This window comes from Arachis stenosperma, chromosome 5 (genome assembly GCF_014773155.1).
Source record: "Arachis stenosperma cultivar V10309 chromosome 5, arast.V10309.gnm1.PFL2, whole genome shotgun sequence".
NCBI lineage: Eukaryota > Viridiplantae > Streptophyta > Magnoliopsida > Fabales > Fabaceae > Arachis > Arachis stenosperma.
In genome coordinates this window covers 116,636,305-116,662,550 of record NC_080381.1, presented here as the reverse complement: position 1 = coordinate 116,662,550, position 26,246 = coordinate 116,636,305, and the positions used below count along the sequence as shown (strand labels likewise).

The following is a 26,246-nucleotide window of genomic DNA, read 5'->3' as shown; positions in this document are numbered from 1 at the left end:
CTTGCATAGCTTTGACCCATGATGGATCCTCAAGAGCTTGTTTGACATTGTTGGGCTCTATTTGTGACAAGAGGGCAAGATTGCTAGGTTCAGTTGGCCTTTTGGTGGATGATCTTGTTGTTACTCCTTGAGAGGGATCACCAATGATGAAGTCATGAGGATAACCCTTCATAGACTTCCATTCTCTAGGCTTCTGGACAGGTGTTGAGTTTTGATGAACTTCGGGTGGTCTCACTGTTTCAGTTTCTCGTCCCTGCTCAGGAGACAAATCGGGAGTTTCTCCTTCAATCTGACGAGACAAAACTGGACTGGCAGATTCTTCATTTTGGACAGATTTGGGAATTTCTTTGCTTGTTCCAGCTCCTTCTCCATCTGAATCATTATCTATCACAGTACTGGGAATTAAGTTAGAATCACAAAAAGTAACATGTATGGATTCCTCTATTGTCCTATGTTCCTTGAGATAAATTCTATAAGCCTTGCTTGTGGTGGAATATCCGACAACCATTCCTTCATAGGATTTTGGATCAAATTTTCCAAGATTTTCTTTATTATTAAGTACAAAGCATTTGCATCCAAAAACATGAAAGTACTTAAGATTTGGAGGGGTTCCTTTCCATAGCTCATAAGGGGTTTTCTTTAATCCTTTCCTAATGATTGTTCTATTCAAAACATAACATGCTGTGTTCACAGCTTCAGCCCACAAAAATTTAGGAATTTCATTCTCACATAGCATGGCCCTAGTCATTTCTTGAAGGCTTCGATTCCTTCTTTCAACCACCCCATTTTGTTGGGGTGTTCTAGGGCATGAGAAATTATGAGAAATCCCTAAGTCATCACAGAATTTTTCAAAATCTTGATTTTCAAATTCTCTTCCATGATCACTTCTCAAATGGGCAATTTTCAAATCCTTTTCATTTTGAAGTTTCTTACAAAGGGTGGAAAAGGCATAAAATGCATCATTCTTATGAGCAAGGAAAAGTACCCAACCAAATCTAGAGTAATCATCAACCACCACAAGACCATAGTGTTTACCTCCCAAACTTTGAGTTCTAGTAGGACCAAAAAGATCAATATGTAACATTTCCAATGGCCTTTTGGTTGAGATTCCATCTTTTAATTTAAAAGAGGATTTTACTTGTTTGCCCAATTGGCAAGCATCACAAGTAAGATCCTTATCAAACTTGATGTTCGGAATTCCTTTAACCAAGTTCTTTTTGACTAGCTTAGAAATTTGGTACATGCTAGCATGACCCAACTTTCTATGCCAAAGCCATTTTTCAGATTCAAAAGAGGTGAAGCATGTTACATTTTGTTCCTTTAAATCCTCAAGAGTTAATCCATACACATTATTGCATCTTTTAGCTTCAAATAAAACATCCCCAGTTTTCTCACAAACAACCAAACAAACAAGCTTCTTAAAGATAACATCAAAACCTAAATCACACAATTGACTAATACTAAGTAAGTTATGTTTCAAACCATTTACAAGAAGCACATCATTTATACAAGAAGAAAAGTTTTTACCAACTTTCCCAACAGCCACTATTTTCCCTTTTGCATCATCACCAAAGGTAACAAGTCCTCCATCATATTCATCAAGCTTTATGAAGAAGGTTGTCTTTCCGGTCATATGCCTAGAGCATCCGCTATCCATGTACCACATATTTTCCTTTTTCTTGGATGCTAGACAGACCTACAAAATAAACTCAAGTGACCTTAGGTATCCAAATTTTCTTGGATCCTTTCACGTTAAACCATCTCTTATGTCCCAAATCATTGTAACCAAAAACAACTTTGTAAATTTTGTCACCAATCATTCTTTCACCAAAGAAGCATTGAACTGGAAAATGACCACTTCGGTTGCACATTCTACAAAATCTTGGAGTTGTGGTTTTGCTAAAGTGAGTTGGGTTTTGATATGTTACATCATTTGAAGATGAGGCAATATTTTCAAAATGTGATTTTTCAGATTTATAAAATCCCAACCCAGCTTTATCATAAAGAGGTTTTTGACTAGCCAAGATTTGGTTCAAATTTTCAGAACTTTGGGTGAACTTGGCTAAGTCATCTTTAAGTCTCTTAACCTCTTTGAGCAACTCTTCATTTTGCTTAAAACAGTTCACATATGCAAGAACTGAATGATCACTTTCACAGCTCCTAACTTGGGCTTTTAACTGCTTGTTTTCTTCCACAAGATCACAAGCAGTCTCGGCCTCTCTTAGTTTTTCTTTGAGGAAATCATTTTCAGCTTTAAGAATGAAATTTTGCTGTTCAAGATCTTGATTTTCAGCTAGAAAACATCTAATTTTTTCTGAAAGGTGATCTATCATGAGATGAAGGTCTTCAGTGTTGGAGTTTTGAAATGATACCTGATCTATCTCATTTGCCATGAGACAGTGCTGTGATTTAGTCTCAGACTTTTCATCATCATCATCTGAGTCATTTTCCAAATCTTCCCATGTAGCCATCAGTCCCTTCTTCTTCACCTTTTTCGGCTTCTCTTCCTTTTTTAACTTGGGACAATCAGATTTGAAATGACCCATTTCCTTGCAATTGAAACAGGTTACCTTGCTAAGATCTTTCTTTGTCCTCCTTGAGCTGCTGCCTTTGCTTTTGAGCTTTGCCATTTTCCTGAATTTTTTTTGCAAACAACACAAACTCATTTTCAGAAGAGTTATCACTGGATTCATCATCCAGGGGGTTAGTCACAGAAGAAAATGCAATTCCTTTCTTTTTTGAATCTCTTTTCAAATAGGAGTTTTCAAAGGCAAGTAAGTTTCCTCTCAAATCATCAAGTGTCATGGAATCTAAGTTACTACTATCAGAAATGATTAAGGCTTTGGTTTCCCACTCTTTTGTGAGACATCTCAACACTCTTCTCACTAGCACAGATTCTGAATGTGTGATTCCAAGAGCATCTAAGCCAATAGTGATAGCATTGAACCGTTCGAACAGTTCATCAATGGACTCTCCTTCCTTCATTGCAAACATTTCGTATTCCCTGTTTAACATGTCTGTCCGAGTCTTCTTAACAATGGTAGTTCCTTCATGAGTGATTTGCAACTTGTCCCAGATTTCCTTTGCCGTTGTGCACCGTGATACTCGTCGGTACTCCTCAAAGCTGATAGCACAGTTGAGCAGATTGGTTGCCTTGGCATTTAACTCCACCGTCTTCCTATCTTCTTCGGTCCAGCTCGCTTCAGGCTTACGAGAGACTACTCCTTGAACGCTTGTTGTAGTTGGAAATTTAGGACCTTCCAAGATGATCTTCCAAAGTCTATAATCCACAGCTTGTACAAATATCTTCATCCTCTCCTTCCAATAGGTATAATTTTTCCCATTGAAGAGGGGAGGTCTGTTGCTTGATTGTCCTTCAGCCAGATTGTATGGTAACACATTTGTGCCACTGTTTTCTGCCATGAGGATCTTTACTCCAAGCTGCAAAGCTTGATCTCTTTGAGACCAAGCTCTGATACCAATTGATGGTTTCAGTGGCTAAGAGAAGGGGGGGTTGAATCTTAGCCCCCTTTTTTCGAACTAACACTTGCTGACCTTCAGAAGAGACTTTTCTGTTTTTGCTCATCACTGGACGCGAGCAACTCAGTTTTGTCTCGTCCCTTGCCACGAGACTTTTTGTTTTGTCTCGTCACTTGGCACGAGATAATTCTGGCTTTTGCTCCTGTGTAGTTGAAAATAGAAATGGAGTAGAAGGAGAAGAAGATTGCACCAAGATGTATCCTGGTTCGGCTGCTAAGTGCAGTGCAGCCTACATCCAGTCTCCATCACAAACATGATGGAATTTCACTATAATCAATCTGATTACAACTTGTAAAGTGCTAACCCAACTTACAAGGGGATTCCCACAGAATCATGATACACAACATAGATGAACAAAGGACCTCTAAGACATCTATGGCTTTTTCTTCTAATTTTGCACTCTCTGCCTCTTTCCGCTCTATGGCTTTTTCATTACAAACCTCACTGTTTGCCTTTTACCATGAGACTCAAGACATGACAAAATTAAACAGAAAAATACTAATCAGAATACATTGAAGGAGAAGAGAAATCTGTTAGCTCAGGTAGCTCTGAGAACTCTGTGCCTTGCACTCTCAAATTTTCTCCTTGCTTCAAACAGTGGTTGTTCCCCCTTTTTAAAGAAGAGGAAAGCCTCCACACTTGAAGCCAAAACCGAACCAACTTTCTTCCTCCTTCAACAATCACAGAATCGGTTCGACCACTTAGAGAGAGAAGAGATAACCATTCATTAACCAACATGCAATTACCTCTAGTCCTTTCTTGATCATCACCCTTCATCAATCCGGGCTCTCCATCCTTGGCTTCCTCTCCAAGATGGATTTCTGGCCCTTGATGCCTCATGATGATGATGACTTCATCTGCTTCAATCCCTGCCTTCAACCGTCACTTCGCCACTCTAGCTACTCCCTGTGGTGGTTGAGCAGAATCAAAGACAAGCCATGCTTCAAGAATCTCCTCTAGCTGGCCGAATCTTCTTCTTCCATTTTTGAGCATGAAAGGCTCAAGATAGCTTCACCAAATCTAACCACATTTGGTAAGCATCTTAGCCACAGCTCATCTTTCTTTTGGTATATTTTCTTGCCATCATTAGCTTGATGGTCTTGATGCATGCAACTCTTTCTTTTTCTTTGTTGAAGAGCACGGCGTCCATGGTTTGCTGGACAAAGACCAAAGAGAGAAGAAGAAAGAGATGAGAGAGAAATAAAGAATCTGAAGAAAAGCAATGTAGAGTGGTTAATCACATTAATTTGAAATAGCTTGCTTTTACTTCCCTATAGAGTGGCGTATAACACCCATCAATCAATTCAGCTATGTTTTCTCTCTCATGTTCCCAATGCATTAATTAACAATGTAATAGATTTTGAAATCCATCACATGGTTAATGGCTTGGTTCCGTTGGAAGCACTATGCTTTCATTTTTCCTTTTGTTTCGGACCAAGAATGGAAACATTCAACATTTGTGAGACTTGGGCTTGTAGTAATGAGATAAAAGCTGGCCCAATTGGTAAGCATTTGCTTTCCTGATGTGTTGTGTGGCGGACCAAGCATAGGAAGCAAACAATAAAGCATTTGTTTGGGCTTGCAACATTAATATTTATTCTGGCCCATTAATATAAAATTTCAGCCTCATAATATAAAGAATGCAACAAGGCTAATTGTTGGGCTTAAGTCAGAAACTCATTCCTCGGCCCATCATGAAACCTGCAACAAAATTATTAATCAAAATATGTTAAATGAAAATCAGATTAATAATTTTTGTAATTAATTATTTTTAATAATGTTTAGTCATCACAAATATTAATTTAGAGTTTTCCAAACTCATCAAATCTGTATCAGCTTCTGAAGATGCCTTACCTCCCTCTATTCCAACCATTCCACTCATTCCTAGGCCTTTGTCAAATATAGTTGAACCAAGGCAGTCTCAGTCTCAGCAACTCAGCTTCAGCCATCCAGTCTCAAGTCAGCAGGTCTCTCCCTCTCAATCCAGTTTGAACCACAACTCAGCCAATTTCTCATCTTCAACTCTTCCTCAACCATCAACCTCACCCCTCATACCTCAGTTACCAATAGCAGCTTCCTCTATTCCCACTCCTATCTCTATCAATGACATTGAGATACCAATTTCAGAGGATTTTGAACCTCTACCTGCTGCTGTTAATTCTCACTCAATGATCACTACAAGTAAGGCTAGAATTTTTAAGCCAAAAGTCTTTTCTGCCAGTGTGGAGCCAAGAACTGTGAAGCAAGCTTTGAATTCTCCAGAATGGAGAGCTGCTATGAATCTAGAATATGATGCACTAATCAGGAACAATACGTGGGAATTAGTAAGTCTTCCACCCAACAGAGAAGCCATAGGCAGCAGGTGGGTATTCAGGCTGAAATACAATGCAGATGGCTCTTTACAAAAGCACAAGGCGAGGCTGGTAGCTCAGGGGTATGCTCAGAAATATGGATCTGACTTCACAGAGACCTATAGACCAGTGGTGAAGCCTACTTCCATTAGATTGTTGCTGTCCATTGCTGTATCCAAATCCTGGGTAATTAGACAGTTAGACGTTAATAATGCCTTCTTGCATGGTGATTTAATGGAGGAAGTTTATATGAGGCAGCCTCCAGGGTATGAACAAGGAGATCCTTCCTTAGTATGCAAGCTTACAAAGGCTCTCTATGGGCTGAAGCAAGCCCCAAGAGAGTGGTATCATAAGCTGGCAAGTGAATTAAGGGAGATTGGTTTTGCAGCTACCAAGTCTGATGTCTCAGTTTTTGTCAAAACTGTTGATGGACTCCAAACTTATGTGCTTGTGTATGTAGATGATATCATTATGACTGGTGAATCTTCTGCGCTTGTAACAGATGTGATAGCTAAGCTGAACAAAAAGTTTGCTCTCAAAGATATGGGAGACCTACACTACTTCCTTGGAATTCAAGTAACCAGAACTTGTGATGGTGGTCTAGTGCTCACTCAGCAGAAATATGTTGGGGAAGTATTAAAGAAAGCTGGTATGGTTGGCTATGCCTCCTGCCACACACCTCTGCCATCCACTGTGAAGATCTCAGCTCTTGGTGGGTCTAGCTTCTATGATCCAAAGCTATACAGATCGATCATTGGCAGCCTGCAGTATCTCACAATAACAAGGCCTGAAATCTGCTACAGTGTTAACAAGTTGTCTCAATTTGTTCAAGCTCCTTTGGATTGTCATTGGAGAATGGTTAAACGGGTACTAAGATACTTGAGTGGCACAGCTAGGTACGGCTTACATATAAAACAGGATTCCTCTATGGGCGTAACTGCTTATAGTGACTCAGACTGGGCTGGGGATCCAGATGATAGGAAGTCCACCAGTGGTCATTGTGCCTTTCTTGGCTCAAATTTGATCTCTTGGGCATCAAAGAAGCAGTCGGCAGTAGCTAGATCAAGTAATGAGGCTGAATATCGAAGTATGGCAGATGCAGTAGCAGAGTTAATTTGGGTAAAAACCATGATGAGTGAATTGCTGTATCCATCACCCGAAGCGCCAATGTTGTATTATGACAATCTCAGCGCAGTTTTACTTGCTGCCAATCCTATCCTCCACTCCAAGTCCAAGCACTTCGAGATTGATCTGCACTTTGTTAGGGATCATGTCAATAATAAAGAGATTCAAGTCAGCCATATTCCAGGGTCAGTGCAGCTAGCTGACATTCTTACAAAGGCAATACCCTCAGAGAGCTTTCTCCATTTTCGTGCCAAGCTCAGTGTTCATGATCAGCAACTTATTGCTGGAAGTCAGAATTGCTCATCCTCAACAGAGTAGAATGAAGTTTGCTGGAGAGATGATGATATGTGTATAGCTGTCAACAAAACAGATCAAAGACAAGTAGAGATGATGATAGGTGTTATGATGAGAGTATTACAGGTAGTTCTGTTATGAGTTAACACAAGTCACACCTTTGGTACAAGTCACACCTTTGGCACAAGTCACACTTTTAGCACTAGTCACACCTTTAGCACAAGTCACACCTTTTCACATCCTTAGGCAATTTTCTAGAAGCTCCCATCACTCTCTATAAGTAGACGCATATTATTGTACTGGATTGATTTTTTCATTCATTCTGCTGAGTAATCAATAAAGTTCATTTTTCTCTGTTCTCTTTCTCAATCTTCAGTCTCCTTTCTTCTTCAATCTTCACCCTATAAGATCTGGTACCTTCAAAATTAAACTATCAAGCTCAAAATTATGTTAGTTTAGATAGTCCTTTTTTTGTATTTTTAAAACTATTTAGATTTTGTTACGGATTGCCAAGTCTAGCCTAAGTTGTCGCCGGGTCGGGGAACCGCACCACCCAGGCCCAAACCTCTAGCAAAGGGGTTTAGCGGGTCGGTCCCTAACACCCGACTCAGAACCCGACCAACCTACCACCCAAAGCATGCTACCGCTCGGGTCGGTGTCCTCAGGACGGCGCCCGGCATCCCGACCCAAAGTCTGGGACAACCTGCCCACGTGGAATACGACAGCTTATCTCCTCTATCAACGGGCTGGACCATCGCTGGGCCCACCCACAACATAATATATAAAGAGGAGGACAGCTCTTCTCCCAAGGTACGTCACATCCTTACCTAATTCGGCAATCCTTTGGTATGAATTCTGACTTGATCGTCGGAGTGTCATTGCAGGTGGCCACTCCCCCTCCCGCGCGTTCCGTCCAACTTCCGGCGTCGTCAGTATACTCCAGCCTTCGCTCCACGACCGTTCGGGATCTTCCCTTCTTCTCCGCTCATCTTTATCTGACTATCCGAAAACATTAGGTACCGAACAGATCTATATCTTCAAATGTCAACTTGACTATTTAAAAAATTTAAATATTTCTTTAATTTAATTTCAATTATTTAAAGTATTAAATTTAACGTAAAACATATTTATTATTAGTTAAGAATTACCCCTTATTTTAAAAGTTCATGAAATATATATACTGAATATTCGTATATTTTTCTAACTTTTTTGTATTATTACATGCCTATATTTGTATCGTAACCGTATTCATACAATATACTTAGATAATAACGTTAACGTACCATCCTTCTGTTCTCGGTATTCACTATTGAGTAATAATGGATTAAATAATGGTAAGGATAGAGAGTTTGTAGATATGTTAAAATGTTAAAATAAAATAAAAAAGGGTATGTCTAAAACGAGCTTAACTATTATGTGCTTATTGAATGAGTCACATTTATAAAGGCCGTTAGATTTTATTACATGAAAATCAAAGGCTAATATAAAACAAGAGCATTGATGGACTCTAATAAATATAGAATATCCTAATACATAAATAAATGCTTTAAATGACAATACTTTAATACACAATACTTTAAACGGCAACAAAATCTTTTATTCTTAAATAATTAAATATAAAATATATAAATATAAAATATATGAATATTTTTTATTTAATAAAATTAATTATTATGCAAAAATTTTTTATAATATTAAAAAATTATATTAAAATAATATTTTAAACAGTAAGATAAAACTATAAAATTATTAAAATTTATTTTATATTACTTGATAAATAATTAGATTATTATATTCAAAATTCATTAACTAACTATTTTTATTAAAAATATTATTATATAATATAATTTTTTATAAAAATATTTTTAAAAGATAATTTATTTAAAATATTATATATAATACGTAAAAATATTATTTTTTTATTTTTTAATTTTTTTAGAAAAGCAGAATAAATAATATAATTTTAAATACATACCTAAATAAAAAAGTTAATATTTTTATATATTATATATAAGGTTTAAAATAAATTTTACTTTTACAAATATTTTGATAAAAAATTATATTATATAATAATATATTTAACAAAGTAATTAGTTAATAAATTTTAAATATAATAAACTAATTATTTATTAAGTAATATAAAATAAACTTTATTTATTTTATATTTTTATGTTGTAGTTTAAAATATCATTTTAATATTATAAAAAAAATTGTATATAATAATTAATCTTAATGGATAAAAAACTTATATTTTTTGTATTTATATTTTATATTTTTTAAAACAAAATTTTTTTATCTTTATATAATAAAATATATGATAATCTTCTTTTATATATATATATATATATATATATATATATATTAGGGATGATAAAACGGGTCGAATTCGTCGGGTCGAACGTCGAACTCGCTAAAAAATGTGGGTTGGGTTAGAATTTAAAATTTGTCAAATTAAAAAAATTCGCTAAATTATGTATATATGTTCTAATTATGTGACTTTATTTATTTTATTTTACAATTTCGTATATATTTTTTAAAATAAAGATGGTTCTATTGACAAATATTATTTTAAACAGTTTTATTGAAGTTAAAAATTTTTAAAAAAATAATAAAAAGTTATATTATAATTTGACTATTTTTTATTTGTAATTAATTGTTTAATTATTATTTTTTAGTTAATTTTAATTAATTTTATTTAAAAAAAAACAAAGTCAAATGACTAGCATTTTGTACTCACTTTAGTTGGCGGGGCGGGCTAGCCCGTCCTGCTTAAGGTGCGGGCCTAGGTGATGCGGGGCGGGTTGGGGCGAGCCGGCCCGCATTGCCACCCCTATATATATATATATATATATATATATATATATATATATATATATATATATAGGGGTGGCAAGCGGGGAAGCCCGCCCCGCCCCGCCTAGTGAGGCGGTCCCAAAATCCTAGCCCTCTCCGCTTAAGGGCGGGCTGGCGGGCGGTGGGCATAGCCCGCCAAATATCTCTTTTTTTTTACTTTTAACTATTAAATAATATATATATACATAAAAAACCTCTCCTATTTTTTACTTTTAACTATTATAATTTCTAAAAGTATAAACAAATTATAATTTTTATATTCACAAACATTAAAGTCTTTGTAATTATAAATATCTAATAAATATAAATATAAAGCAAGTTTTCATCCAAAACATAATTATAAATATTGTTCCTAAAGCAAAATAAACATAATCCAAAATATAATTATAAATATTGTCTCTAAAACAAAATAAATATAATCCAAAACACTCAATTTTCATCTTTATTCTCCTGTAAGTTAGGTTGGGGAAGTTGGATTTTGGCAAAAAAAAAATTGTAAAAATATTCCTTGCTAAAAAAATACTAAGCCCGGCAGGAAAACTCGCCCCGTCCCGCCAAAGCCTGTGGTTTAAGCAGTGCGGATTAGGCGGGCTTTTGCTATTTGGCGGTCCCAATTTTCCAGCCCAGCCCGTCTTTTTTGACGGGTTACGCGGGCTGACCCGGCAGGTTTAGGCCCGTTTACCACCCCTATACATATACTATCTAGTAATTTTTTATATATTAAATAATTATAATCATATAATAACATTGAAATCAGAAAACATATTAAATCTATTACAGTATAACTATTTAAAATATTATTTTAATATAATCTTTTAATATTATAAAAAAATTTTGCATAAAAATTTTGCGAATTTGGCAAATTCTTTTAATTTGACCGGTTTCAAATCTTAGTCCGACCCACCTTTTTTAGCGAGTTCGGCGGATCGGCCCGACGGACTCGATCCGTTTTGCCACCCCTAATATATATTAAGAAGATTATCACATATTTTACTATATAAAAGTAGAAACTTTTTGTTCTAAAAAATATAAATTAAATAAATACAAAAAATATCAATTTTTTTATTCATTAAGATTAATTATTATGCAAAATTTTTATAATATTAAATAATATTTTAAGCTTTAATAAAAATAAAATAATTAAAATTTGTTTTATATTACTTGACAAATAATTAGATTATTATATTTAAAATTTATTAACTAATTATTTTATTAAATATATTATTATATCATATAATTTTTATCAAAATATTTGTAAAAGTAAAATTTATTTAAAAAATATAAAATACATGAAAATATTAACTTTTTATTTAGGTATGTATTTAAAATTATATTATTTATTCTGTTTTTCTTAAAAAAATTGAAAAAATAAAAAAATTAATATTTTTATGTATTATATAATATTTTAAATAAATTATATTTCTAAAATATTTTTATAAAAAATATATATAATAATATTTTTAATAAACTTAGTTAGTTAATAATTTTAAATATAATAATCTAATTATTTATCAAGTAATATAAATAAAATTTTAATTATTTTATATTTTTATGTTAGTTATAGTTTAAAATATTATTTTAATATAATTTTTTAATATTATAAAAATTTTTTGCAATAATTAATTTGAATAAATAAAAAATATTCATATATTTTATATTTAATTATTTAAGAATAAAAGATTTTGTTGTCATTTAAAGTATTGTGTATTAAAATATTGTCATTTAAAGCATTTATTTATGTATTAAGATATTCTATATTTATTAGAGTCCATCAATGCTCTTGTTTTATATTAGCCTTTGATTTTCATCTAATAAAATCTAATGGCCTATATAAGTGTGGCTCATTCAATAAGCACATAATGGTTGAGCTCGTTTTAGACATACCCATACAAAAATATACATAAAAGGGGTCAGTTTAAAATCAGCGTAGGTTATTTGGGCACATCTGATACGCTATTAAATTTAAAGCATTAGATCATATTGACAAATAATCTAATGACTTATATTTAATATATAAATAACTTATTAAAAATTATAATAAAAATAATAAATATTTTAATATTTTAAAATTGCTCCATCATAAAATAAGAGAGATAGTTTAGATTGCATCCTTTGACTTATATTATTAGATGGCTATATATATGCAATCAAATTTGTATTCTATATACATAATATCATTGCTTTAAGCCTTTAAGCAGTGAAATTGAACTTGTCTTCTATTAGAAAGAGATACAATAACTTTTTGAACAAATAATTGTATGATGTTATATCAGAATTTATAACTACAAGTTGAGATAGTTTAGAATTTGATTTTTAATATTATTTTAGAAAAGAAGTTCGACATACCATTAATTATTTATGTGTATTTTTTTATCAGTTTAAATTATTGAATAAAAAATAACTTTATAATATAATATTAAAAAATGATATGATTTAAAATCTAATATTCAATTCTTGTTCATTTAAAAAAAAAAAAAAACGTCACAAGGTAAATAAATTTTATTCGTGTGTTGTTTAATTTCCTTTTGTTTTTTAATTGGTGCTTGAGTGGTCCGAACATTGTTCACAAAAATGCATATATGTGTGGTCCAGTAATAATCCTATTATTGCAAGGCAACTACTTCCATAAAGATGTAAAAAAATATATTTTTATGATGATTCTTGTTTAAAAAGTGTAATTTATTTATTTTATAATATTTTAAATAAAAGTAACACTTTTACTTTAAATAAAATCAAGTCTTACAATCTATCATTTAATAATCAAAATAATATATTTTCACATGATGATAATCATTAAATTATCATTGCAGTAACCACCTTATTGCAAAGGAAAAGTCTAGGGGGCCAGCAGTTTTATTGAATTTTGGCCAGCATGTAACCAGCAGAGGAAGGTGAGCCATTGGATGAAATTTCACACCAATCTCACACCATCAAATCATCATTGATGGCTAGTTGATGGCTAACAATCACAAAAATTGCTGGCCCCCTAGCATTGCTCTATTGCAAAATGTAGTAGCTAGGTTGTCATTCTTTCCTTCTGCTCTCATGTAATCATGTCTCCCTCTAAGTGTTTATAAATGCTGTGAAAGAAAACAAACAAGGACACCCACTAATTCTCAAGGCAATAATAATAAACAGGCGTGCAAGGTAACAAAGCTATTCATGGCTCTCACTTCTCACAACAATAAAGTTACAGGACCACATATAATTCCTCTTTGCATCAACTTCATATAATTAAAACAAAAACAACATGCATATATAATGGATATTATCACTTTTATTTTGATAATGTCATTCTACTTTCATAAATTCGTTCAAACATATAATACAAAAAAGTTTATATGTAAAATGACATCCATTATTAAAATAAGAAAGATAATATCATTATTATATATAAGTACTTTTGAAGCGGAAATGATAAAAAGAAAAAAAAAATACATTGTTTTCCTTGTAAAATTTAAACTTCATTAAAACCATGCAACACACATTTTAATTGTTTATTATATGATGCGATCCTTCAACGTGATAGGGAGGACTGTATATAGAGAGAGAGGGGAACTAATATAGTAGAAGTGAAAGTGAGTTAAAAACTTTTAAACCTGTTTTGCTAATATAATAAGATTGAAGGTTTTTAAATCTTGAAAGTTCAGACTTTTTGTGCTTTTGGTCTACATATAAAATATTAATTAATCTAGTAAAAAATTTTTAATATCTCTTTTACTTTACTAAAACTGTATTATGACTCTTTGAATTCATCTATTTTCGTCTCTGACAGCTTGAAATAGCTTAACATGTAAATTGAGATAGCAGTTGCCGCTGCTTTAATCATAATTTTCCTTCCTAATAAGGTTAATATATAGGAGAGATCGTTTTCATTATTGCAGCTTTTGATTCACCTTATCCTTTATATAATTGAAGTTAGTTCCTTTGGATTTTTGAATTGCTGCCGAAAGTGCTAATAAATATTTGGGAGCTACTCAGATAAAGTCGTCTTTTTATAAGATATTTTTTAATAATTAAAATTTAACACATATAATCGATTAATTAAATTATGTTATTTTTATTAAAATTAGGCTAGACAATTTGATTTGAGTGAAAAATGGTGAATCAGATTTTGAACTGGTCTAAATTAATATTATTTTTTCATAGAAAAAGACTACAATTTCCTATTATAGAAAATGACTAAAATACTTCTATTATATATATTAATTTTGAGAATCTTAAATTTTAGTTCTTTATTTTTCTATCGTATGGTTACGATTTATAATTTTTAAAATAAATATATATATATATATATATATATATATATATATATATATATATAATATATATATAATAAGAGTATTTTGATATTTTTCTATAATAAAGGTATTGTAGTTATTTTTTATAAAAAAAAATATTAATTTAGACCAGTTTAATATTTGATTCACTATTTTTTTCGTTAAATCAATTTGTCTAGCCTAATTTTAACAAAAATAACATAATTAAATTGATTATATATATTAAATTTTAATTATTAACAAATATCTTTAAAAAAATATATTTTAGGCGTTTTTATCTGAGTGACTCCTTAGATATTTATTCTAATTATTCTCCACACAAGGCACTAGAAGAATATTGAAAAGGTGGTCTCGGATAGATTCTAGAGTAATCCTACTAAAAAAATAGAGGATTTATTCAAATTCGCTACTTGTTTGCTTACTTCTCTATAGGTATTTAAGATTCCGATAGGATTTTGTTAATCTTTTTCAGTAGCACGGTAAAATATATAGGATAGAATTATCTGAAAAAAAATATGACTGATTTTAAAAAAAATTGTGATTAATTTTTAATCTAAAATTTTTTTTTTTTTATCGTTGATCTCTTCTGTAAAAGAGATGAGAGAATATCTTTGTTCAAAAAGAAAAAAAAATATGGAGACAATGAATCACCTTATTACAAGTCATACATGATTTAGAAAAATATAGTCATATTGTTGACTATTCACAGAAATAGGGTAAGAAATTATCGCGACACAGTTTTTGATCCAATCTAACAATTTATTTTAAAATCCCAATATCCTCATAATCTCTCAATGCCACTCAACTCTATCATACACTTCGGTTTATGTCTAATTTTAGAGTCAAATCATGTTGATCATACTTCTTATTTTTAGAAAATACATGAATTTATAAGTATTAGTATGTTGTCACTATTTAATATGTTCTTGATGAAAATACTTTGAGAATTACTAATCACTCTGTTTATTACAAATTGTAATTTGTGCATTAAAATCTTTGAGATAATTTTGTAAAAAACACTACTAAGACTTATAAACTGAATTTAAGTCATAAGAATAATATTATCAGTCTTTAAAATGAGGTATATATAAAAAACTTTTAAAATTTTATCTTTCACAAAGAAGCTTTTTTATTGCTGCTGCCAATGCATTTATCTTGATTGTTTTTCAAAAATATTAAAAAAATTTTGTTGTGAATCCATTATCACCAAAATTGAAAAGAAGTTTATAAAAAACATAACTGACCTAACCTCTTGCTCAGCAACTGATAGGATTAGCATACGATTAATGGTAGAACTGATCTTAATAAGAATATCTTGTATCTCTTCAGTAGGATCCCTCAAGTTAGTAAAGGAGAAAAGCAAAAAAAATAATTTTGAGCAATTGAAGCAATTTTCTCTGTATTCGAGCTAGAGTTTCCTTTCTCACCTTCTAACAAGTGAATTTTGTTCTTACGATTTCTTGCTTTGAACTTTGAATGGAAGAATTTTGTGCTTCTCCTTTTAAAATCTTTTCTCGTGCTCCTGCTCATCTTCTATCTCCTCGCACCTCCACTGTTACCGGGTTGGTTTGTTCATTCTTATCCGTTTCAACAATTAATTTCTTCTTTAATTTCACAATTATGATTTGAGAGTTTGTATTGGTACATTATTGCTGCCACTCCACTACCTTATATCTAACATAACTTTAATTTTTCAGTTAGTTTAAACATGAGGAGCCTTCCATCACCGAATTATATACGTACGCACTTTGATATAATATATTTTACGGTTATCTTCATTATTTTTAAATCTGTTTTTTAAGTTATATTATAACACGCACCTCTCTTTTGATTAATTTAAATTGGTTAATAATTAATTTATTTATCTATTTAAATTAATATTAAAAATTTTAATTTTACATTTTATATATATAATAATTTATTATTGATCAATAACAAATTCTTAAATAAAATAATTCAAATTCATAATAAATTAATCATTAGCTTATTATCATAAACACTAAAAACATGCGTCTCTTTTTTCTTCTCTCCTGCAACTAATGTAGGTAATTATTCTCTATAAGCATGATGCATCCATAACCCTTTAATCATAATATAATGGTAAGTCAAGTTTGCAAGATAGTAATTGGGTCAGTTTTATGGTAAGTCCATTGCTCACACATATTAGTTCTCTACTCCACCAACTTTGCAAGCACATGATCATCACCTACCCTAGCTAGTACCTACCAAACTTTTGATGTATAATTGAACAGGAATAATAATAGTAATATAAAATTTTTGTATTTATTGAAATGAATTGTTCTTTCAATAATAACTTAACATCTTTGACCACTAATGAAATGGTTGGACAAAAAAAAAACTGTCATTTGATCACATTTTTAATACCAACACAAATAATAACTATATATACAAACATGTTCATGACTATCAAGTTGAGCAAAATGGTAATTAATTATAAATTAACCTTAATTAGCCAAGTGTCTGCAATTATTAAACCTCTAATATTTAATTATATATGTAAATTATATAGTTATACATAATAAAATTATTGAAAGTATTTGCATATAATAATATATCAAGCTCAAAAGACATACATTTACGAAGTTAACATTTGATTGATGTAAAATATATAGGGCTAATGTTCAAATTCGTCGTTGAAAGATCACGCGATCTTTATTTTCGTCTCCGAATGATTTTTTAATCAAATTAGTCCCTAAAAGATAAACTATTAGTCAAATTAATTCTTCCATCAATTGGATAATGACGTGTCACGTTAAGTGTCACGTGGCAAGTCAGTAACACGTGGCATGTCACATGTCACTTGACATATAAAAAAGTTTTCTATTAGTCAAAATAGTCCTTAAAAGTTCAGACGTAAGTCATTTTCATCCCTCAAATTTTAAAAATTAGTCAAACTAGTCCTTATATAATTTTTTTTATTTTTTCTTCATAAAATTATCTCTCTCTTTTAATTCTTCTCAAAATCTCTCTTATTCTTTTCTATTATAAAACCTTTTTTTGTTACATTACTACATTTTGCTGGAATATATATATACTCAAAATTGAAATATATGTATTTATCTAAACAAAGTTATATGCTCAAAATCAAAATTTATGTATGTTAACCTAAACAAAGTTATACCACTATTTTTTTTCTACTACATCTTTTTTTTTTCCATTACGGTATTACTTATATATAGGAGGTAATGGTAATGATACTAGAGTCAAAATTCAAGAAGATCCACAAATTTTGCTTAAATTCCAAACTTTACAAAATATTAAAAATTTGTTGGTTAATTATTATTATTATAAATGAATTGCTTAAGCACAATACGTGCAAACATCATAATAAATTTTTGTGTGTTTCGTATGTTTGAGATAGATTATATAATTTTTTTTTAATTTCACAAATCAATGAGATAAAATGAAATAGGAAACATTATACCTATGCATAACACAGGCTACTCCGCACTAGTACATTATATAAATAGATACACTTCGTATTAAAATAAAATTCCTTTTGTTTTAAATGAAATATTTAAAAAATTATATTAGAATATTAAGATTCAAAAAGTGATTCCATAAACCAGTTTTTCAATTATTGAGTTTTACTATATAAATTAAATAATAATAAAAATGATAATTTTAAAAAATTTAAAAGATTTAAAATAATTACTATATTATTTAGTAAAATTTAAAAAATTAAAATTTTAAATATATAATTAACAATAATTTGATAAAATTATTTAAATAAAAAAATTCACATAAAAAATTACAATTTGAAAATGTAAAATTTTAAAATACAAATGATAAAATAACTTTATAAAAATTTAATTATTTTTATTATTTTATGTAAAGAGAATTTTGTTTATTAAGGTTTAAAAAATAATATTAAAATTAGTAGTATAAAAAATATTGTAAATTTAATATTATAAAAAAAATTATATAAGGACTAGTTTGACTAATTTTTAAAATTTGAGGGATGAAAATGACTTACGTCTGGACTTTCAAAGATTATTTTGACTAATAAAAAACTTTTTTATATGTCAAGTGACACGAGGCATGTCACATGTTACAGATCTGTCACGTGGCGTATTACGTGTTACTGACTTGTCATGTGGCGTGTCCCGTCATCATGCCACGTGGCACTTAACGTGACACGTCATCATCCAATTGACGGAATGACTAATTTGACTAACAGTTTATCTTTCAGGGACTAATTTGATTAAAAAAATCATTCAAAAACAAAAATAAAGATCGCGCGATCTTTCAGGGACGAATTTAAACATTAACCCAAAATATATATGAAATATTTTACACTTCTCCTCAAAATATAATAAACTCAAAAGGAATGTTGAATATATATATATATATATATATATATATATATATATATATATATATATATATATAAAAGAAGGTGACACAGTTCAAACTTCAAATAAAGTACATCACCATGTATTTTTTTTCAATAAAAATTAAGAAATTTGTACACATTTTTGTAATAAAAAATTAAATTTTGTTATCATATGTCTTAACGATATTAATTAAGCATATTTTAAAAAAAATATTTTAATATTATTTATTATAAAAATAAATTTTTTTAAATTGCATTTTTAATATATTAAATATATCAAAAATATTAAAATATTTTTTTATATTATGCTTAACCAATATTCTTAAGACATATATAACAGTAAAATTCTATAAAATTAAGAAATTTGTACTATGTGCACCCATCTTTTAGAAAAATATGGTAAAAACAATGGAAGATGTTAGTTAATTAATAAATGATGCTTGAGCAAACATAAAAATAAGTTTATTTATTTTGTGCCTTAGCACATGTTAAATTTATAAATTAATTTTTTTTATAAAAAGTATAAAAAATTTAAATTTTAATATATTTATTTTATTTTTACTAAATAAAAAATATTAAAAAATTTTTATTAATAATAAATTTATCATATATGCTTAAGATATATATTAACTAAACTTTAATTAAAAACAAATATCTAAATAATTGTCAAATCAGATTATGGATAAATGATAAGATTGAGTCTGCAATTTAGTCATTTTATTTTGAATAATATATAAAATGTTGAGTTAACTACCAAAACCAAAATATGTGAATGATGGTATGGTTTATACGTAGTTTTTTAAAATAGTTAAATTAAATTAGGGTTTAGTCACCACAATTAAAATGGAGAATAGCAGCAGTTTCTTTTATGATTAGCAACGATTTTAAATTGCTACAAAATTAAAACCCTACGACTCAGTGAACCACTCTGATTATGAACGCTGAGATTAGATTTGGTAGCGATTTTTAATAACTGCTGATATAACCGCCATTAAATCAGTATTTTGTGACAATTAATTAAAAAATTGTCGTAAAATATGAGTGCCACAAAATGCTTAGTTAATATGTATCTTATAAAAGTATATAAAAAATTAATTATTTATAAAAATTTTAAATATTTTTATTTAATAAATATAAATTAAATATATTAAAAACATAAATTTTTTATATTTTTAATAAAAAAATTTTAATTTTATAATTTTATTATGTGCCTAAAAATACAAGATAGATATATTTATTAAATTATAACAAGTTGCATATAATTAAAGTGTGGATATCTAGGCATTGACCAAAAAAGGTGTGCATATATTATGACAATATTGCATGCCTATCTTTGTTTTTCTCCGTGTAATAAGCATAATCATCATATAGATTTGCACCAAAACTTGTGTTGGAACTTGGAAATATACAAAGGGCCTTTTGCCTTTGGGAACGTTGCTCATTTTAAATGGTTGAAAGTAACGGATTCATCATCTTTTTTATTTTTTATTTTGAATTCCTTGTGGATTATTATTATATTGTGTACCAAAAAGAACGTGGGAACTGAAGCAATTGTTAATTTGCCCTAGTGTTTTAGGGTATATTATATTGGCATTGTGAGGTTGAATCATATAAAACATTAAGTCTATATAGTCTATACTGATAAGTGATATCTCTTGCACAATGGTATTAATGTAATTTTAATATTCCACAAAATATAAAAGTTGATTTTGTTAGAGGACAAATTTTTTTAACTAACAAAACCAGCCAACAGAATAATGAATGAATTAATAAGAAGGGTTTGAGTTGTTAATTAGAGATAGAACAATAAGCTAAAAGTTGATTTCCAATTAGTCCGTAATATTATCTAATCTCACAAAATGTTGATCTGATTTTTTTTTTAATTTTTAAGTTTCACGAGGACAGTGACCAAAAAAGAAAACGTTTCACGAGGACAAATAAACAAATGAGTGAATGATAGAGCTGAACCAAATTAATTTTTTATTTTATTTTTGGTGGTAGGTGAGACGGATTTTCAGGTTTAGTTGATTCATGAAGCTACAATAAATGAATAAACTAAATAAAATATAAATAAATAAATCATTGGGTCGTTGGGTGTATCCTTCTTGGGTCATTTGGATTCAGGGTTTTAGGTCTTCTGGATTTAGATTTAAGATTGCCCCAACCTATGGAAGCCCAATAGAGAAAAGAGTTATTTCTCATTCCTTCTTTAACAAAGCCGTCCAAAAAGAAAATGCTCTAAACAAAAAGCGCTGCAATTAAAGTGAAATAAATTAACAAAAGAAATTTACCCCAAAAAAAATAACAAAAGAAATAATAGCAAAAAAAAAAAAAAGGATATACCATATTAAGATTTGATGGATTGTAATACCAAAATTTTGTTTTTGATGGATTTTAATAACTCTTGAACTTTCATACTAACAAAGAAAAAATGATAAAAAAAATTTGGTGATGAATGATAAACAAAATTGATGTGCTTTGAAATTAAACTTTTCTAATATTCATGATAATTACTAAGGCAGACAAACAACATTATGTAAAGTGATTGATCACAAAGAACGTTTAAACAAACTTCATATCAAGGTTTTTTTTTCTTTGACAATAAAATAAAAAAAAAACTCTATAGCTATTAGCTACTACTACTGCATATGAAAAGATACTCAAAAGGTACTCTTTATATAAACTACGCTCAAAAGTATAATATAATATGCTTAACTAATAAATATTTAATAATTCTATGACATGAAAGATATTTTTATAATTTTTTTTATTTTGTTATTATTATTATTTTTTTATTTATTTAGATATAAATTATACTAAAAATATTTTTTTATTCTCAAAATAACTCATATTTAAGAACATAAAAAAAATAATAGATAAAATAAAACAGAAATAGTAATAAATATATATAAACTTATTGGAATAGAAATTCAACTTCATCATTCAATATTTATTATGATCATGAAACATTTTACATTTATAATTTATGTCTTTATCATATCATGGTACACCATAAAAAACTACAAGATTATATAATTTGTGTTATTAAAATTTAAAATTTAAAAACAAAAATCATAGAAAACGTAATTTTGGTATAATACAGATAATCTGTAAATCAGTTCTTGTGTTGCAGCCTCCCACTCTCTGAACCAGCGTAGGGATCAACAATAACATTGATAACAGCCGGTTTTCGAGCCGAGAAAGATTCTGAAAGAGCATACTTGAGTTCATCAGGTGTCCCAACAAGATAGCCCTTTCCACCAAAAGCTTCAATCAAAGCATGGTAGCCTGCTTTTGGAACAAAAGAAGTCGGAGCAGGATCATCTTTGTGAGGTCCATTCATCTCTTCGGGAGTTCTCCGGTCACCACCATATACACCTCCATTGTTAAAAACAATCACTACCACAGGTAACTGATATCGAACCAATGTCTTCAAAAAAAAAAAAAAGAATTAATCATCACACAATTGCAAGAGCAATTTATTGCATATAAAAACAAATATATGCAGTCAAAAGTGATCATATCAACATAATGAAAAAACTTGCATATGATATATGATAATAAGAATCATTAATAGAGTAATAACTAAAATTATTTACGAAAACTGATTTGTATATAATTCCTTAAAAAAAAGATTAATCACCACACAATTGCAAGAGTAATTTATTGCATATAAAAGCAAATACATGCAACTATATATGATCATATCAAAATAATAAAAAAACTTGCATATAGCATATGGTAACAAGAACCATTGATAGAAAAATAACTAAAATTATTTACACAAACTGATTTCTACATAGTTCTTCAAACAAAAGATTCAATTTGACAAACAAAAACAAGTATATTAAAGGCATGATAAATTTTTTCTATGTTCAGAATAGAACAAGCAATACATATTTATTTCCTCATATATATCTACAAAAGAAAAGAATTACAAGACAGTAGTCCAGAATTTCCAGAATTTCCTCTGCATATTCCTGGATTAAATCATGTCCAACAGCATCAATAGCCAACAACTATTGATTCGAAAAGAAAAGACTCTTGCAAACAATCCCGACAAATTCAGGATAACACAATTCCTTTATAATTTACCTTTACTACTACTCAGTACTCACTGGTAACTAGTAAAAAAAATCTAGCAGGACTTGGAGGTTTTGGGTTGCCGCATAGTAATTACACCAGCTTATGTAATTACACCGACTTATGTAATCCTATTTATCTATCACAAAACTACTAGCTATGGACAGAAACATAAAAGAGTACATAGAAGACCCAAATTCAAAATAATTGGCTGTAAAAATTTTTGCTAGCTTTTTACGATTTGTGGTTAGACCTTAAGTTGATTTCTATAAACTTGTCATCATATTCTCAATTTCATACACTACTGGTTGTTACTTAAAAATAATGTATAGATTAAAATAAGAACTATCCTATTTTATGATGATGAAAATATAACTAAAAATAAAAGGCATCAATCCACGTAAACATGGGTTCAGCAGTATATACCTCAACTTCAATGGCACTGAATCCGAATCCAGAATCCCCTTCAACTGCAACAACAAGTCGATCGGGACAAGCCACTGCAGCCGCAATGCAATAACCGAGGCCAACCCCCATGGTCCCCCAAGTCCCTGCATCCAACCTAGTCCTGGGCTCTATCTGAATCAACACAGCCCTACCTACATCCATCGTGTTTGCACCCTCGGACACCACCACTGGAGCCGGACTTCCGACTCCAAGAATTGCATCTCTTATGATCCTCATTGGTGTCAAGAAATTGAATGGCACAATATCCTTAGCAAGCTGAGCCTCCATCTTCGCCACATTATCCTTAGACTTCTTCCATATAGCTTCCACCCAAGGGTGGTTCCTCGCCAAACAGAAAGGATCATCCTTAATCTCCTTATTCAGAGTCTCCACAACCGTTTTCGCATCACCAACCAAACCTAAATGGGGTTTCCTCAGCTCAATCTCTTCCTCACTAATATCCACCAGAATAAACTTAACATCCTCGGACCATTTTGGTGGCTCCCCAAAATGCAACAACCAATTCAACCTCGCCCCAACAACGAGGGCGACATCGCAACTCCCAATTGCAAGCGACCTAGCCGCGGTGGCAGCTAGATCATGAGTATCCGGCAACACCCCCTTCCCCATTGGGGTGGGTAGAAACGGAATGCCAGTGGTTTCCACCAGCTTCTTAAGAACAGCCTCTGCTCGTGCATAAGCTGCTCCTTTTCCTATGACAATGAGCGGTTTTGCTGCATTTTTCAGCAGCGAGGCTGCCTCTGAGACTAAACCATTATCTGGAATTCGAATTTGATTAAGTTGGTTACCACTGTTAAAAACTTTCTCAGCAGCTTCAGTAATCAAATTCTCAGCTTCAGAGAGAGATACCTTCTGGTGTAAAACATCCGTGGGAAGATCAAGGTAACAGCCACCGGGTCGCCCCAACAAGGCCCAATTGAGAACTTGGGCCACGCAATTGGGTATTTCCGTAATTTTGGTGGCTTTGATGGAGAACTTGGAGAACGGCTTAACTGCTTGGATCTGATCGAGTTCTTGGAAGTCGCCACGGCCAGCGTCAGACTGGTCGCAGGAGCCGGAGATCATGACCATGGGCCAGGTGTTGACGGCGGAGTTGGAGAGACCAGCGAGTCCGTGTATGCAACCGGGGCCAGAGACGGTGAGGAGTACTCCGGGACGACCTGTGAGGTAGCCGTAAGCAGAGGCGGCGTAGCCAGCGGATTGCTCGTTGTGGAAGGCGATGAAGCGGATTCCAAGGGAGACTGAGCGCGTGGCGAGGGAAGTGACTGGGATTCCGACGACTCCGAACATGTGCTGAACACCGAACTTGGCAAGAGACTTCGCCGCAAGGACATTGCCATCGATAGAGTTCGCCATTAATGAAAATTAAAGGTCAAAGTAGTGGTGGCGGTGGTGGTGGTTGTGGTTGTTATTGTGGCGGTGACAGTGAAGATGAATATTTATAGCGTTGGGAAGCGGTGAGAGAATGATATTTTGTGTGATAGAAAATTACGAAATAGACCTTGAAAGAAACCAAATTGAAATTGATGTTAAACTTGCAGCTGACAGAATAGAATGCAAAACAATTATTTGGGAATGGGATTCATGAATCCTTATAGGTTTTATCTGAACTGAGCTGAACTGAAGTAAAGTAAAATACTCAGTTGAATCCAAGCCTTAGCCCTCCACCATTGAACATAATAAGAGAATTTTTAATTTTATTTTGGTTACATAATACTTATAAATCCATAATGTTTAATTAAGATTTCATTATTATGTATATTACTCAAATCCCAGTTTGAAAATCAATTTAATATTTTTAAATGCAATATATTAAATGGTTAGAATTTTAATTACTAAAACCGATTATTCATATTTTAATACATTAAGAACACATATGGGGAAGGAAATCAAGGAATGAAAGACAATTATTATCAGCAATAATTTAGAAGATTTAAGAATCTGGAAAAAATTATATAAAAATATTTTTTCTATAAATGAAAAAAAAATTTATATTTGATAAATATTTACATATTATATCAAAATTTGTATGAAAATATTTGAATAATTATTTAATATATATATATATATAATATCATAACAACATTTAATTTGAAACTTTTTTTTAATTTTGGTCATTAAAAGAAAAAAAATCTCAAAAATTTTTCAAATGATGTAAATTCATTAAATTTTAAAAATAAAAGTATTCTATTTTTTTACTTACAAAAAAAATAAATCAAAATTTAATTTTTAAAATATTTTTAAAAATATATATCTAATATTTGATTAATTTTATTATATTTTTAAAATTTTTAAAATATTTTTGTCATTTTAATTTTTTTAAGAATATTCGATTAGTGTATAAATTTTTTTGGGATTCACTTGTTTTTTAAACTAAAATAATTAGTAAAAGATGCAAATAGATTATAATAAAAGAAAAATTGATAATAGAGAAAATAGAAAAGTTTCTAAACAAATAAACGCCATAGTAATATTTTTCAACATATTGTAATTAATATGATTTATATCATGTGTATAAATTTTTTTCTTGTAATAGGTAACTATACGAGTTTTTTGCCTTATTGAGAAGAGATGACCGTATTGTCTCTCCCCTAATTGGAATAGAATATCCGCTGATTAGTGATGCAATAGAAGTATAATGGGAGTACCTGATGCAATGGGAGTACATCTCCTTAAAAATATATCTGATCTTGTGTAGTTTTTTTTAGTGACTATCTTGTGTAGTTTTTTTAATTTAGTCTTTGGCCCCTTTATATTAAAAAAAAAAAAAAACAAAAAACAAAGAAACAGAGAAGGAGTGCTGCTGTGGATGTGCAATGCACTTTCCCTCAGCTACATCTTTTTGTCATTAAATAATTACAGTACCAACTTTGGATGCAACTAGTTATTAAAAAT

At 30.5% G+C, this 26,246-nt stretch overlaps 1 protein-coding gene across 1 annotated transcript; it reads right to left on the bottom strand.

The window, feature by feature from the left end:
• Window positions 1-21,723: 21,723 nt before the first annotated feature.
• LOC130980789 (2-hydroxyacyl-CoA lyase) lies at window positions 21,724-24,854 on the bottom strand. The gene is made up of 2 exons (XM_057904433.1): window positions 23,310-24,854; window positions 21,724-22,230 (listed from the first exon to the last, which is right to left on the bottom strand). The coding sequence occupies exons 1-2, from the start codon at window positions 24,705-24,707 to the stop codon at window positions 21,916-21,918; spliced, it is 1,713 nt and encodes a 570-aa protein (XP_057760416.1). The 5' UTR covers window positions 24,708-24,854; the 3' UTR covers window positions 21,724-21,915.
• Between the last annotated feature and the right edge of the window lie 1,392 nt (window positions 24,855-26,246).

What these genes read in the sequence shown, in the direction of transcription:
- LOC130980789 (XM_057904433.1), bottom strand. Translation starts at nt 24,707, where the DNA reads ATGGCGAACTCTATCGATGGCAATGTCCTTGCGGCGAAGTCTCTTGCC. An exon ending in TCAGTGCCATTGAAGTTGAG is followed by an intron (nt 22,231 to 23,309) that starts GTATATACTGCT and finishes TTTTTTTTGAAG; the next exon opens with ACATTGGTTCGATATCAGTT.